Source organism: Erpetoichthys calabaricus, chromosome 8, assembly GCF_900747795.2.
Source record: "Erpetoichthys calabaricus chromosome 8, fErpCal1.3, whole genome shotgun sequence".
NCBI lineage: Eukaryota > Metazoa > Chordata > Cladistia > Polypteriformes > Polypteridae > Erpetoichthys > Erpetoichthys calabaricus.
This window is the reverse complement of record NC_041401.2, coordinates 73,910,931-73,925,112: the sequence shown is the minus strand read 5'-3', so window position 1 is coordinate 73,925,112 and position 14,182 is coordinate 73,910,931. Positions and strand designations below refer to the sequence as shown.

At 41.9% G+C, this 14,182-nt stretch overlaps 1 protein-coding gene across 3 annotated transcripts in view; it reads right to left on the bottom strand.

Annotated features, from left to right (window-relative positions):
• The window catches only part of LOC114656546 (dynein axonemal heavy chain 9-like), a 247,958-nt gene that overhangs the window by 152,695 nt on the left and 81,081 nt on the right, over positions 1-14,182 (bottom strand). For all 3 annotated transcript variants that reach the window (XM_051930715.1, XM_051930717.1, XM_051930716.1), the window contains exons 16-17: positions 7,435-7,650; positions 1,182-1,401 (exon numbers count right to left, since the gene is read on the bottom strand). In XM_051930715.1, coding sequence (XP_051786675.1) covers positions 1,182-1,401; positions 7,435-7,650 — 436 coding nt within the window. The remainder of the gene's footprint in view (positions 1-1,181; positions 1,402-7,434; positions 7,651-14,182) is intronic.

The window sequence follows — 14,182 nt, the reverse complement described above, 5'->3', positions numbered from 1 at the left end:
ACCAGTCCATCACAGGGCAAACACACACACACCAGGATTAATTTAAGATCACCAATTCACCTATCCTGCATATCTTTGGACTGTGAGAGGAAACTGGATCACCTAGAAGAAATCCATACAGACATGGGGAGAACATGCAAACTCCATGTAGGAAGGACCTGAATGTGAACCCTGGTGTCCTTAATGCGAGGCAGCAGGGCTAGCACTGCACTACCATGCCACAATGTGTGTGATAGCTTTCCAAAGTAAATAAATAAAACACTTGACAGACAGACAGACAGACAGACAGACAGACAGACAGACAGACAGACAGACAGACAGACAGACAGATAGATAGATAGATAGATAGATAGATAGATAGATAGATAGATAGATAGATAGATAGATAGATAGATAGATAGATAGATAGATAGATAGATGGGGGGAATAAATATTGTATATCAACATTTTTCTCATTCAACATATTTCCAATGCAGATGTGCAAAAAATTTAGACCAGACATTGGTATTAACTCAACAGAACAACACAGCCAAAGACACTGTAACATTTCAATCCATAAAAATGTTATTTGCAGTAAAGTGGAAAAAAGCAATGAACACAATGAGAAAAATCACTAAACCAGCTGATTCCACTAATTAGTTCTCCTACCCGTGCTAGCAGGAATTGGCTAGGTTAGTGCCTGTCACTCACCTCTAAATGCAAGTTAACAAATCTTTTATTACCAGGCTGTCACACAAGGAATATGATGGTTAGAGGCAAAAAGCTTTCCTAACACCTTCTCAACAAGACTGTTAAGCAACATAGCAATGTCACTGGCTACTGACAGATTTCTCAACTCCTAAATGTTCCTATAAGCAGCATTGGGACCATTATCTGCAAGTGGAAGGAACATCAATCCATCATCTATCAACCACGACATATATATATATATATATGCATAAGTGAGCATTGTATTGTGATATGACAAGCAGTATGATAAAATTGCAAATTAATCCAACCATAGAGGAAAAATGAAGAATCCAGAGTAAGAACACACACTGTAACTTGGAGAACATGTAAACTCCACACACGCAGTTTCTAATCCTATTTCTTAGAGCTCTGAGGCAGCAATGCTAACCACTGCACCACCACTCTGTGCCACAGAAATTATGAAAAGAGATGAAAAGCATCTGATGCAGTACCTTGAATGGGATCCACGGAGTCAAAGAGAAGCGGAAGCCCCCTCTCTTTCAAACACTGAGGCCATTCTACACTTAACATAAGGCGGCGGAATAAATAATCATATGGCCCCAGATAGATCAAGAGCCCTGCAGCCAAAGCAGCACTTCCCATTAAACCCAGGATGCGATCCATACAAGACACTGAAGTCTCTGCGTATTTGTTCTTCTCAAAATGCAATATCTGTAAGAGTAAGATGAAAGAAAAGTCAGTGAAATGGCACCATCGCCTAGATTATTAGTCTCCAGATACGGAATACTGATTTGTTACAGTTTTTATTCAGTTGAGAATGTTCCTCAATAGAGTAGAAGATTAGAACCTTCAGAAGGGAATAATTGCTTAACCTTGTCATCCAAAAAATTAATTTTTTCATGGCTACACATACTTTACAGTACATTTATTCACAATCCAATAGTCTAAGAGAGTACTGTGCATATACAGTATCCATCCATCTGACCCATTTTTGAAATCCCTTTGCCCATAACATGATCATGCAGAGCCAGATCTTATCCTGAGAATACTGGCCATAAGGCGGGACCAACCTTGAACTGGACATGTGGTATATGCTGTATATGATTTCCAAAAAACTAAGAGATATTACAGCGTCTAATAATTACAGTGAATTTTCTACAACTGGATATCAGCCAGTTTAAGTGAGCTCACAGTCACTCAGCATGTCAGAGACCAGGACTGAAGTAAAATCTTTGGGGCTTAGCCATGAGATTACATCACCTGCAAGAAACAAGGGTAGCTTCTAGGGAATAAAAGAATTAAAATGCTGATTTTTTTTGTTTTGTTTTGATGAAGTAAATAGTGACTGTACATCCAATGTTTCAAACTCATATTCAGGCGTTATATTATCTTCTGTACCATGCTTCCTGATGCAGATCAGTATATTAAGAAACCCTCCCCATAATCCCACAGTAATAGTCTGTGTTCAAAACATTTCACCCCCTACCAAACTGAACTCACAAAGAGCTTCCTGTTCCATAAATGATAGAAGTCCTACTTCAGCTACACATTGGTAGACACTGAACAGTACTAAAGATGAATGACTTTCAAAGATTATTTGTAATCTCCCCTCAAATTGGGAATGGCTACAGATGTGGTTTATGTTCGCAATCTCCCTCCTGGAACTCAAGTGCACCCTTTTAAGTAAATGAAAAGCACCATCATGCCTCATCACTGCCACTAAGCTAACAGATTTCTAGATGGACACCTGAGCATAACAAGTCTTAATTGACAGTAACCTGAAATCTGGCTCTGCCTGCATTATTACACAGCTTGGCTCAGCTTGCTGCAGAAGTACCACATGCCCCTCCGGCTTACTCCACAACTTTATCGTATTGCGGCAACATTCATTAAGTGTACAAAAGATTAAGCAAATCAGATTTTCCTGAAGTCAGATCCCACAATATCAGATTTGTGAGATAATGTACTGTCTCAATATATATTTCGTAGCATCCATTCCCGTGCATTACTGACGTTGATTCATTTAGCTGCTAATGCACATCTCAATGGACTTAATGCTCTCCTGTAGCGACACTACAGACAGAAGTGGAGAGAACTGCAGGGCTCAATCAAGGCTTTTTTGTTGTAGGTAGGCTAGAGCAGTTATGCTACTAATGTCACCTTCAGTGCACACCCTACTGAAGCTGGCACAGTAAATGTGAGTAAAGCACAGAAGATAAGCCTTTATTCAAAAGCTCTGTAGTTGATAGCATTGTCCCAACAAAGTTCATTCAGGGAGCAAATCGATCGAGGTAAATGTTAAACACTTGTAGAGCTAAGCACAGAATCAAAAGGACATGGATGCTGATGCATTCTACACACAGTCAAATGGCCACAGCAAAAAATAAATATATGTGATATCTGATAACCATTTTTCATGTGATTTTCAAGATTTATAACTAAAACATTAGAACATTAGAAAAACTGTGACAAAAACTGGCCATTCAGTCCAACAAGCTCATCCATCCTATTCACTTAGATTGTCTAAAATAATATCAGGTTGAAATCTGAAGGTTGAATCCCTAAAGTCCTACTCTCTACTGCACTACTTGGTAATTTACTCCTTACAGTATGTCTATGATTCTTTATGTGAAGAAAAATTCCTTAGCATTTGTAAAAATTCTGCACTTAACAAGTTTGCAACTGTGCCTCTATGTTCTGGTTGCAAAATTTATTTAAAAGTAAAAATTTGCATCTACTGTAAAAAATTCCTTTCACAAATTTAAACACTTTGATCATGTCACTTCTTAACCTCCTTTCAACTCATAGCTAATATCTCTCAGTCCTGAAATCATCCTAGTTGCTCTCCTCTGGAGTTTCTCTAGTGCTGCTATGTCTTTTTTGTTATATGGAGACCAAATCTAAACACAGTACTCCAGGTGAGGCCTCACTATTGTGTTATATAAACTAAGCATAACTGTCTGAATGTAGATAGCCTTGAGTCCATTCGATGCCTAAGTCCTTTTTATAAGGTATACTTTAACCGCCACCTTATCGTGGTGGAGGGGTTTGCGTGTCCCAATGATCCTAGGAGCTCTGTTGTCCGGGGCTTTATGCCCCTGGTAGGGCCACCCAAGGCAAACTGGTCCTAGGTGAGGGATGAGACAAAGAGCGGTTAAACAAACCTCCTATGAAGAAAAACAATTTTGGACGGCGTTTTCCCTTGCCCGGACGCGGGTCACCGGGGGCCCCACTCTGGAGCCAGGCCTGGAGGTGGGGCTCGATGGCGAGCGCCTGGTGGCCGGGCCTGCACCCATGGGGCTCGGCCGGGCACAGCCCGAAGAGGCAACGTGGGTCCCCCTTCCCATGGGCTCACCACCTATGGGAGGGGCCAAGGAGGTCGGGTGCAGTGTGAGTTGGGTGGTAGCCGAAGGCGGGGGACCTTGGCGGTCCGATCCTCGGCTACAGAAGCTGGCTCTTGGGACGTGGAATGTCACCTCTCTGAAGGGGAAGGAGCCTGAGCTAGTGCGCGAAGTTGAGAGGTTCCGGCTAGATATAGTCGGACTCACCTCGACGCACAGATTGGACTCTGGAACCAATCTCCTTGAGAGGGGCTGGACTCTGTACCACTCTGGAGTTGCCCCCGGTGAGAGGCGCCGAGCAGGTGTGGGTATACTTATTGCCCCCCCAACTTGGAGCCTGTACATTGGGGTTTACCCCAGTAGACGAGAGGGTAGCCTCCCTTCGCCTTCGGGTGGGGGGACGGGTCCTAACTGTTGTTTGTGTGTATGCGCCGAACAGCAGTTCGGAGTACCCACCCTTTTTGGAGTCCCTGAAGGGGGTGCTAGAGGGCATACCTTCTGGGGACTCCCTCATTCTGCTGGGAGACTTCAATGCTCATGTGGGCAATGACAGTGAGACCTGGAAGGGCGTGATTGGGAGGAATGGCCCCCCCGATCTGAACCCGAGCGGTGTTTTGTTATTGGACTTCTGTGCTCGTCACGGATTGTCCATAACGAACACCATGTTCAAGCATAGGGGTGTTCATATGTGCACTTGGCACCAGGACACCCTAGGCCTCAGTTCGATGATCGACTTTGTGGTCATGTCGTCGGACCTGCGGCCACATGTCTTGGACACTCGGGTGAAGAGAGGGGCGGAGCTGTCAACTGATCACCACCTGGTGGTGAGTTGGCTTCGATGGTGGGGGAGGATGCCGGTCAGGCGTGGTAGGCCCAAACGTGTTGTGAGGGTCTGCTGGGAACGTCTGGCAGAGCCCCCTGTCAGAAGTAGCTTCAACTCCCGCCTCCGGCAGAACTTCGACCACATCCCGAGGGAGGTGGGGAACATTGAGTCCGAATGGGCCATGTTCCGTGCCTCTATTGTTGAGGCAGCTGACCGGAGCTGTGGCCGTAAGGTGGTCGGTGCCTGTCGTAGCGGCAATCACTGAACCCGTTGGTGGACACCGGCGGTGAAGGATGCCGTCAAGCTGAAGAAGGAGTCCTACAGGACCCTTTTGTCCTGTGGGACCCTGGAGGCAGCTGATAGGTACCAGCAGGCCAAGCGGAATGCGGCTTTGGTGGTTGCTGAGGAGTTTGGGGAGGCCATGGAGAACAACTTTCGGACGGCTTCGAGGAGATTCTGGTCCACCATCTGGCGTCTCAGGAAGGGGAAGCAGTGCAGTGTCAACACTGTATATGGTGGGGATGGTGCGCTGCTAACCTCGACTCGGGACGTTGTGGGTCGGTGGGGGGAGTACTTTGAAGACCTCCTCAATCCCATTAGCATGCCTTCCAATGAGGAAGCAGAGCCTGGGGACTCAGAGGTGGGCTCCCCCATCTCTGGGACTGAGGTCACCGAGGTGGTCAAAAAACTCCTTGGTGGCAGGGCCCCGGGGGTGGATGAGATACACCCGGAGTTCCTCAAGGCTCTGGATGTTGTAGGACTGTCTTGGCTGACACGCCTCTGCAACATCGCATGGACATCAGGGACAGTGCCTCTGGATTGGCAGACCGGGTTGGTGGTCCCCCTCTTTAAGAAGGGGGATCGGAGGGTGTGTTCCAACTACAGAGGGATCACACTCCTCAGCCTCCCTGGAAAAGTCTATTCAGGGGTCCTGGAGAGGAGGGTCCGTCGGATAGTTGAGCCTCGGATTCAGGAGGAACAGTGTGGTTTTCGTCCTGGTCGCGGAACAGTGGACCAGCTCTATACCCTTAGCAGGGTCCTGGAGGGTGCATGGGAGTTTGCCCAACCAGTCTACATGTGTTTTGTGGACTTGGAAAAGGCATTCGACCGTGTCCCTCGGGGAATCCTGTGGGGGGTACTCCGAGAGTATGGGGTACCAGACCCCCTGATAAGGGCTGTTCAGTCCCTGTACGATCGGTGCCAGAGCTTGGTCCGCATTGCCGGCAGTAAGTCGAACCCGTTTCCAGTGAGAGTTGGACTCTGCCAGGGCTGCCCTTTGTCACCGATTCTGTTCATAACTTTTATGGACAGAATTTCTAGGCGCAGCCAGGGCGTTGAGGGGGTCCGGTTTGGTGGGCTCAGGACTGAGTCACTGCTTTTTGCAGATGATGTTGTACTGTTTGCTTCATCAGGCCGTGATCTTCAGCTCTCTCTGGATCGGTTCACAGCCGAGTGTGAAGCGGCTGGGATGAGAATCAGCACCTCCAAATCCGAGACCATGGTCCTCAGCCGGAAAAGGGTGGAGTGCCCTCTCAGGGTTGGTAGCGAGATCCTGCCCCAAGTGGAGGAGTTCAAGTATCTCGGGGTTTTGTTCACGAGTGAGGGAAGAATGGAGCGTGAGATCGACAGGCGGATCGGTGCGGCATCCGCAGTAATGCGGGCGCTGCATCGGTCTGTCGTGGTGAAAAAGGAGCTGAGCCGCAAGGCGAAGCTCTCAATTTACCAGTCGATCTATGTTCCTACCCTCACCTATGGTCATGAGCTATGGGTAGTGACCGAAAGAACGAGATCACGAATACAAGCGGCTGAAATGAGTTTCCTCCGCAGGGTGTCTGGGCTTTCCCTTAAAGATAGGGTGAGAAGCTCAGTCATCCGGGAGGGGCTCAGAGTAGAGCCGCTGCTCCTCCGCATCGAGAGGAGTCAGATGAGGTGGCTCGGGCATCTGATCAGGATGCCTCCTGGACGCCTCCCTGGTGAGGTGTTCCAGGCACGTCTAACCGGGAGGAGGCCCCGGGGAAGACCCAGGACACGTTGGAGGGACTATGTCACTCGACTGGCCTGGGAACGCCTTGGGATTCTCCCGGAAGAGCTAGAAGAAGTGGCCGGGGAGAGGGAAGTCTGGGCATCTCTGCTCAAGCTGCTGCCCCCACGACCCGACCTCGGATAAGCGGGAGACAATGGATGGATGGATGGATGGATGGATACTTTAGAGTTTCAGATCTCTCATTGTATATTCAAATCTATAATTTTTACTTCCGACATGTAATACCTTATATTAAATTTCATTTGCCATAAATCTAAAGGGACATCAAAATAAAGGGACATCACTTTTAGCATCACCTAATTCTGAATATCCCCTCATCATAACAGTGTTTTAGCTAATGTTGTACCCATCTACAGACTGTGCCCTGCTTCTTTGACCATTTACTGTATAATCATTTGAATGATTATACAGAATGACCATTTACTGTATAATCATTTGAAATTTCTCACTTCAAACACAGAGTAGCTTCATTCACATTGAGTAGTGGAAAATCACTCCGGGAAAAAAAAATAGCTAAGAAATTACATTTTGCTGACCTCAGTCACAGAGGAGACGCTCTCCAGCCTCTTCTCAATCTCAATCGTTGCTGTTTGCTGGTCATTTTTGTCGATGGATGCTCCTTCAAATCCTTTCTCGAGGTCTTCTAACCTGCTCAAAAGTGCTTTCTTTTTGCTCTGTAAAGTTTTCATCTTCTGAAGGGCCTGCTCCAAAGCCACTGTCATTTCTGATACTTTTTTAGCTAAAGGCCCAACCTAGTGAGAACAACAGGACATTCATTTTGAGAAAACATTTTGAAATAATTTTGAGGAACTGTGGTAAAAAATACAATGATACGCTTAGATGAAGAGGGGAACAGCATGTTTTGCTAGGTGCTGACACCATTCTGAAGCTGTGGCCATTTGTTTAGCAGTGTAGTGTATCAATAATGGTTCCTTTCATCTTTGGCATTTCCTCATAAAATTTGATCTTTTGATTTCAGCTATGAAGCCTGTTTAGAGTGGGTAAAAATGTATGCTTTTTACAGTTTATTACGTAAGGCTCAAAATGTTTAAATTGTGTGAATATTAGATTATTATAGGATTATATAGACAAAATGCAACTTTTAAGTGAATAAACTGGTAAAGCTATCATTTTTTTATAGTATGTAATTCAACAATAGTTTAACATGTAGGTGCCCTTTTAAACAGAAGGTATCTCATGACAATGATTCATAGGATGTTTTTCAACAGAGGGAAAATATTGGGACTCATGCAAATGCTATAAGAATACTGGGAGATATGCAAATGCAATTGTAAATACTAATATAGGTCAATAACAATTAGATTATATAAGATTTAGGCTCAGATAAACTAACCAGTGTGTGTATGCTTGTTGCATGGGACCATGTAGTCAATATGTTATCATATTTAGCTAAAAGTAACTTCATTGGCAAGTAACAAGACCATTGAAAATGATGATCAGTTGTCTGACATTAGTTGATGAAATTCTTGCTTAATCAGCCACCAAGGCAATCTGTAGAAGAAAGGATTTGAAAAGCATTGTTACAGATACAACAAGAGGAGAAGAGAGAACTAATATCACATCTGGCCTAAGAAGATAAAGACTATAGCAACTAAAGGTCTATCAACCATGAAGCTTGCTATGTGATTCTGATTTGAATCATTCAGGTTGTATATTTTCATCATTATTCTATAAAACATTTAATGTATGCCTGGTTTTTCTGCAACTAAACATAAGTTTACATTCAAATAAGATTCGGGTATTATGTCACTGAAACTGCCTTGTTGGTTACTGACACACTAGCAATTGTCAGAAAGTCTCTACAGGATGAAGGACTGAACTTGCCCAGGTTCTATCGAATCCTTACCTAGGATATAAGGTTCAGTAATATGATATGCTGTGTTAATTCAGGTTAAACCTTGTCAGAGGGAGCATATGGTGGTCTGTGATGGTCTGTGATCCTGGCTGTAGTGACCTCTTGGCCTTTGCTAGGGGTTTCAGCCATTTGTAAGGTATTTCAGAAGTCTAGTGTTGAATCCTAATAAGGCAGTCCATCCACAGGTAAGTATTTGAGGGGATACATGTAAAATCAGGCTGATATTTAGTCATTTCCATGATTAAATTGTTCACCAATACAAAAAGAACCATTGGAGACTAAATGGCCTTATATGGATACATTCATGATAAAGCTTGTTGAGCTTTTCACCACTCTTTCATTACAGGATATTACTTTTGCTGCCTTTGTTTCCTTGTGCACAGGAGCAAAACTTACAAACAAGTCATGAGTGTTGATTTGTCAGGTTATTGGATCAGTACATAACTGACAGGCTGTGAGAGATTTTTTGAGATTAATTCATTGTACAAACAAGAATGACATGGGTGACAGCAGGGTTAAAAGGTCAAAGAAAATGTAATTTGCTAGATAAAAGTACATAGCAAGATGTTCTAGGGCAAAGCCAGGGCCTCAAGTCACACAAGGATTTTACTCACACTGGAATAACCAACAAACAAGAGCTATTTTGAGCAGAAATGTAGTTGAATAACGGCTGAAAACACTAACAGGAGCAGAGGTTTCAGCCTTGTAACTGTTGAAAGCACCAGATTGATGAGCTCCTGGGATAAACTCAGAGGTGTGCAAAGTAAAAAAAAAAAGTAATCAGCAAAGCCAGAAGGATGATAAGAAAGATTCTTTGATTTTTACTTGAAGTTATAATAAAAAAGAAATAAACTTTATAATAAGGACTTTTACAATATCAGAGTTATTGGGTGCTTGTATTTGTAGAAGGATCATTCCAGGAAGTCATTCCAGTGAAGATGGTTAGAATAAAACAGTACTGTAATAACCTTTATAGTATATCAAAAATGACAGTTTAAATCGAGGTATCTGACTAATTACCCAAATTTCTACTGTGAATATCTGATAAATATTGGAACAAGGCCTTCTCATTTATTTTTAAACTCACCGTTCCACCTCTTTTGATATCAGGGCTGGAGGTGAGCCAAGAGCAGTCAGTTGAAATTAGCAAGTAGGAAGTATTAAAGGATGAATTTATATGAATCTGGTAGCCAGAAGACGATGTCATGCAGTACCACATTATGAAATACAGATATCAAAATCAAAATTTATGGGACTTAAGCAGAACCAACACAGTAATGCAAACCGTATGTGGGGAAAACTACATTTCAAAATACAAACTAATACTGAGACCATGCAAAATACTGACAAGCTACAAAAAATTAGAGATTCCATGACAAATGGAAGTTTAAAGTCTATTAGCCTCTTTAATTATACCAGATAACATGCAAAATAGATGACTGTTAGATAACAGCAGTTTCTATGCACCTAAAAGTGCGAGGCATTACTGGAGACAAACTGCATGTGGGAGTCATTGACATACATGTGACAAGCTAAATATTAAAGGGAATGTCATGGCACACAAAAACATTAATGTTTGTTTTTAACCCATATGTCTCAGTTACCAATCAAAAAGTAAGACTGTCCTCACATGATGCTCTGTAATAGACAGGACAGAATTCCAAACAAAGAGTTTTTAGAATATTAGGAGCTGGTGACCACTGTATAACACTGATGTCACACTATTCTAGTCATTGTGTCTGTCAAACTTGCTGACTATAGTTGTTTATCTTATCATTGGGTCATGTCAATATACACAGCATAAAAGCACTGAAGATGTAAATTTACCTACTGCTTGCTACTATTCCAGACCATATATATTTTTTACAGATAATAATATGCTGCATGGCAGTTAGTGCTGTATGAAGGGTTAACAAAAACAGTGAATTCAGGCATGATTTTGGCCTTTTTTCCATTCTGGCATGGTACATAAAATTCAAGACATCAGACAGATGAGTTTCTCCTTTGTTTGTGTGGTCCAAAACACTTGTGTTCCTTATTAATAATAATAATAATAATAATAATAATACATTTTATTTATATAGCACCTTTCCCATGCTCAAGGCACTTACAGAATATAAGAAAGAACGGCAGGGTATACAGTATATAGCATTGTACAAACCAGATAAATAAATAAAGAAGATTACGACAGTGAATTCAGAGAAAAAGCCTAACAGACAACATAATTGATGGTCTAGCACACACACATACAGGTTACATGAGCATCTTGACAGAGAGGTAAACTGAGAGAAGGGTAATAAAGTCAAGTAGAGCTAAAAGCCTTCCTGAACAGTTGAGTTTTGAGTTGTTTTTTAAAAGAATTCATGGAGTCAGCTGATCTAATTAATTTTGGTAGGTCATTCCAGAGTCTGGGCGCTATACAGCCATGGAGTGTAGATTAGTGTGGGGCACATCAAGATTGCCAGAATCAGAGGACCTTAGTGGGCGGGCAGGCACATAGTGATGGAGAAGGTCAGTGATGTAGTTTGGCGCGAGGTTATTTAAGGCTTTGTAGGTTATTAGTAGGATTTTATATTCGATTCTGTAGGACACAGGGAGCCAGTGAAGACGGAGCAGGATGGGTGTGATGTGCTCGCTGCTGCTGGTTCGAGTAAGGACTCTTGCAGCTGAGTTTTGAATAAGCTGGAGCTGTGATATAAGATTGGAAGGGGCACCTGCCAGTAGGGAATTACAATAATCGATGCGGGATGTGATAAAAGCATGGACAAGTTTCTCAGCATTAGAGAAGGAGAGGAAGGAGCGAACATGGGATATGTTATGGAGGTGAAAGTAAGAAAGTTTCTTAATGTCATTTATGTGGGCGGAATAAGAGAGGGAGGAATCAAAAATGACACCAAGATTCTTTGCAGTAGAGGCAGGTCTAATGAGATCACTGCCAAGATGGACTGGGAAGGAGCTCATTTTATTAAGTTGCATTTTAGTCCCAATTTGCAGGAGTTCAGTTTTGTTGCCATTTAATTTTAAAGAGTTCTGCTCCATCCAGGTTTTAATTTTACTAAGGCAGGTTGTAAGCTGAGAAAGCTCTGATGAAGTTCCAGTTTTAACATTGAAATAGAGTTGAGTATCGTCTGCATAAAAATGATAACCCAGTCCATAGCTACAGATAATATGACCAAGGGGAAGCATGTAAATACAGAAGAGAAGAGGGCAGAGGACAGAGCCCTATTATTAATCATTACTCCATTATATGCACTGTACCTCCGGATGAGCATTCATTGGTCATCATGCATTAAGACTGAATCATTTTGTGGAAGTGAGTTATGGACTAGTTGGTCTGAATCACTGAGTATTACACATTACATAACTAGTTTAACAGTAACGGGCTGCCGACTGCCTCCAACTCACTAAAATTATGGAATAGTGGTGTAATGAGACTTGGCCTTAAGGGGTTTCACAGATGTCTGGGGCACTGAAGTACCACTTCAAAAAAAGGAGAAGAAAAGCCTTAAAGAAACAAACTGGTATAAACTTTTACAATTATGAATGATTAAGGAACAATAGAGTTGATATAAAAGAATTCTTCACAAAAGTAACAAATATTTAAATCAAAACCAGAACAATTATTTGTCTTTAGTGATTAGATAAATTAGGAGAGAAGAAAAATACCAAAAGTAATGGCAACTTTGTAATATTTTTAAGAAAAAAGGTAAACAAGTTAACTACAGGCCTATTAGTGTCAGGAGAATTTCTTGACCCCAGCCTTTATCCTTCCTGTCCCATGTCCACTGTATACTTTCTATTTTTACTCCTTAAAACCTTTACAACAGCATTTTCCATGTTCTCAACTTATCTATGATCAAAGGAAGAGCACAGTACTGATAATGACGCTCTGTGCTAGCACCATGTCCTGTTAAATACTGGTGATGATCCTTTTGTCCCTGCTAATTTTGTTCTGTCTTTCAGTTTTCAGAATTGAATTGTGGACATTTTTGTTCGCTTGTTTTTTATTCCTAATGTTGCTGGAACTTCTTACTTGATTTCTTACCTGAACTTCAATGATGATTTTGTCTCTTGCATATAAACCTTGCACTGTTTTACTGATTTCCTGTCCTATGAGTATTGCTTTTGAGGAATGTCTGGTTTTTATTGCTTATAAAATTATACCTTTGAACAGGACCTTAGCATTGACATGTGTGTCATTTAACTTGTATTGCCTATGTGAAGATGTCAATAAATATAAGAGGGCAACAGGAAAAAAGGAAATAGAAATGGCAAAAGGTAACTAAGAAGAATGCTTACAATAATGCAAAGGTCAGCCTTAACAGGCTTTTTCATTAGTATCAGGAAAAAGAAAGACATAGTAAATGAATTTAATTGATGTGAACCATGGCCTCATCCCTGTACACACACCCTGCAGGTTTTTCTTGTGTCTGAAAGAGTTTTCTATGCACTCTGCTTTCCTTACACAATTTCAATCTTTTCTGCATACACCAATGGACTTTAAGCAGTGGCATGACAACAGAAGGTAAAAATTGCAAAAGTGATTGGTGAGTTCAGCAGCAGCTGGTATTTTAAAATTGAAAACAACAGATGGAGCATACAGAATTGATTGAAATGTTAGGAAGTGTTTTTCACAATGATAACTTCATACACATGAAACAAGATATAAAGTGTCAGAGGTAAAAGGTCAAGAAAATTGCTGCCTCACAGCTTCAGAATTCTGGGTCGGTCCTGAGGCAATTTCTGTATGGAATTGTCTTATTTATACTGTATGTCTATAAAGGATTTTTTTTTCTGGGGTTCTTTGTTTCCTTCCACATCTCTAAGCCGTGCCAGTTAGGCTGACTGGAAACTTTAAACTGGAGCAAGAGCTGGCAGTGGACTGGAAGGTAGGCTTTTGACTAACACTTGATGCGGCCAGAATAAGCATATCAAGCATATGTAAAAAAACAAGTAAATAAATACTCCCAGAACACCCTCAGTACAAAAGTGCACACACTCTTCAAGGCAGACCATGATCATCAGAAACAGCACATCCAGACACAAAATCAGCATGTATAAGCCAGCTGTGTACATTTTTTAAGGTTTCACCCTGGTGTCACTTAAAAGATATAAAAATCGAACTTGGTGAGTCTAAAATATCATCAAGGCTAATGTAAGAGCCAATCTTAGAAAGTTTTGAGTTAAACTCATATTATTGTTTGCTTAATTTGAATAGAATATAAATTTCTTCCATAGTCATAGACAATGGTATAGTCTTTTCCCCCTATAAGTTAGTAAGAGATAGAACTTTCTTGCTATAACTGAGAAATAGTGTGATAATTGAGGCAGTTGTGTTTAGAACAGGTCCCAATAAACAGGGACTTGAAAACCAATTTTCAACTCAGAAATGGGAGAGGCATACAGTT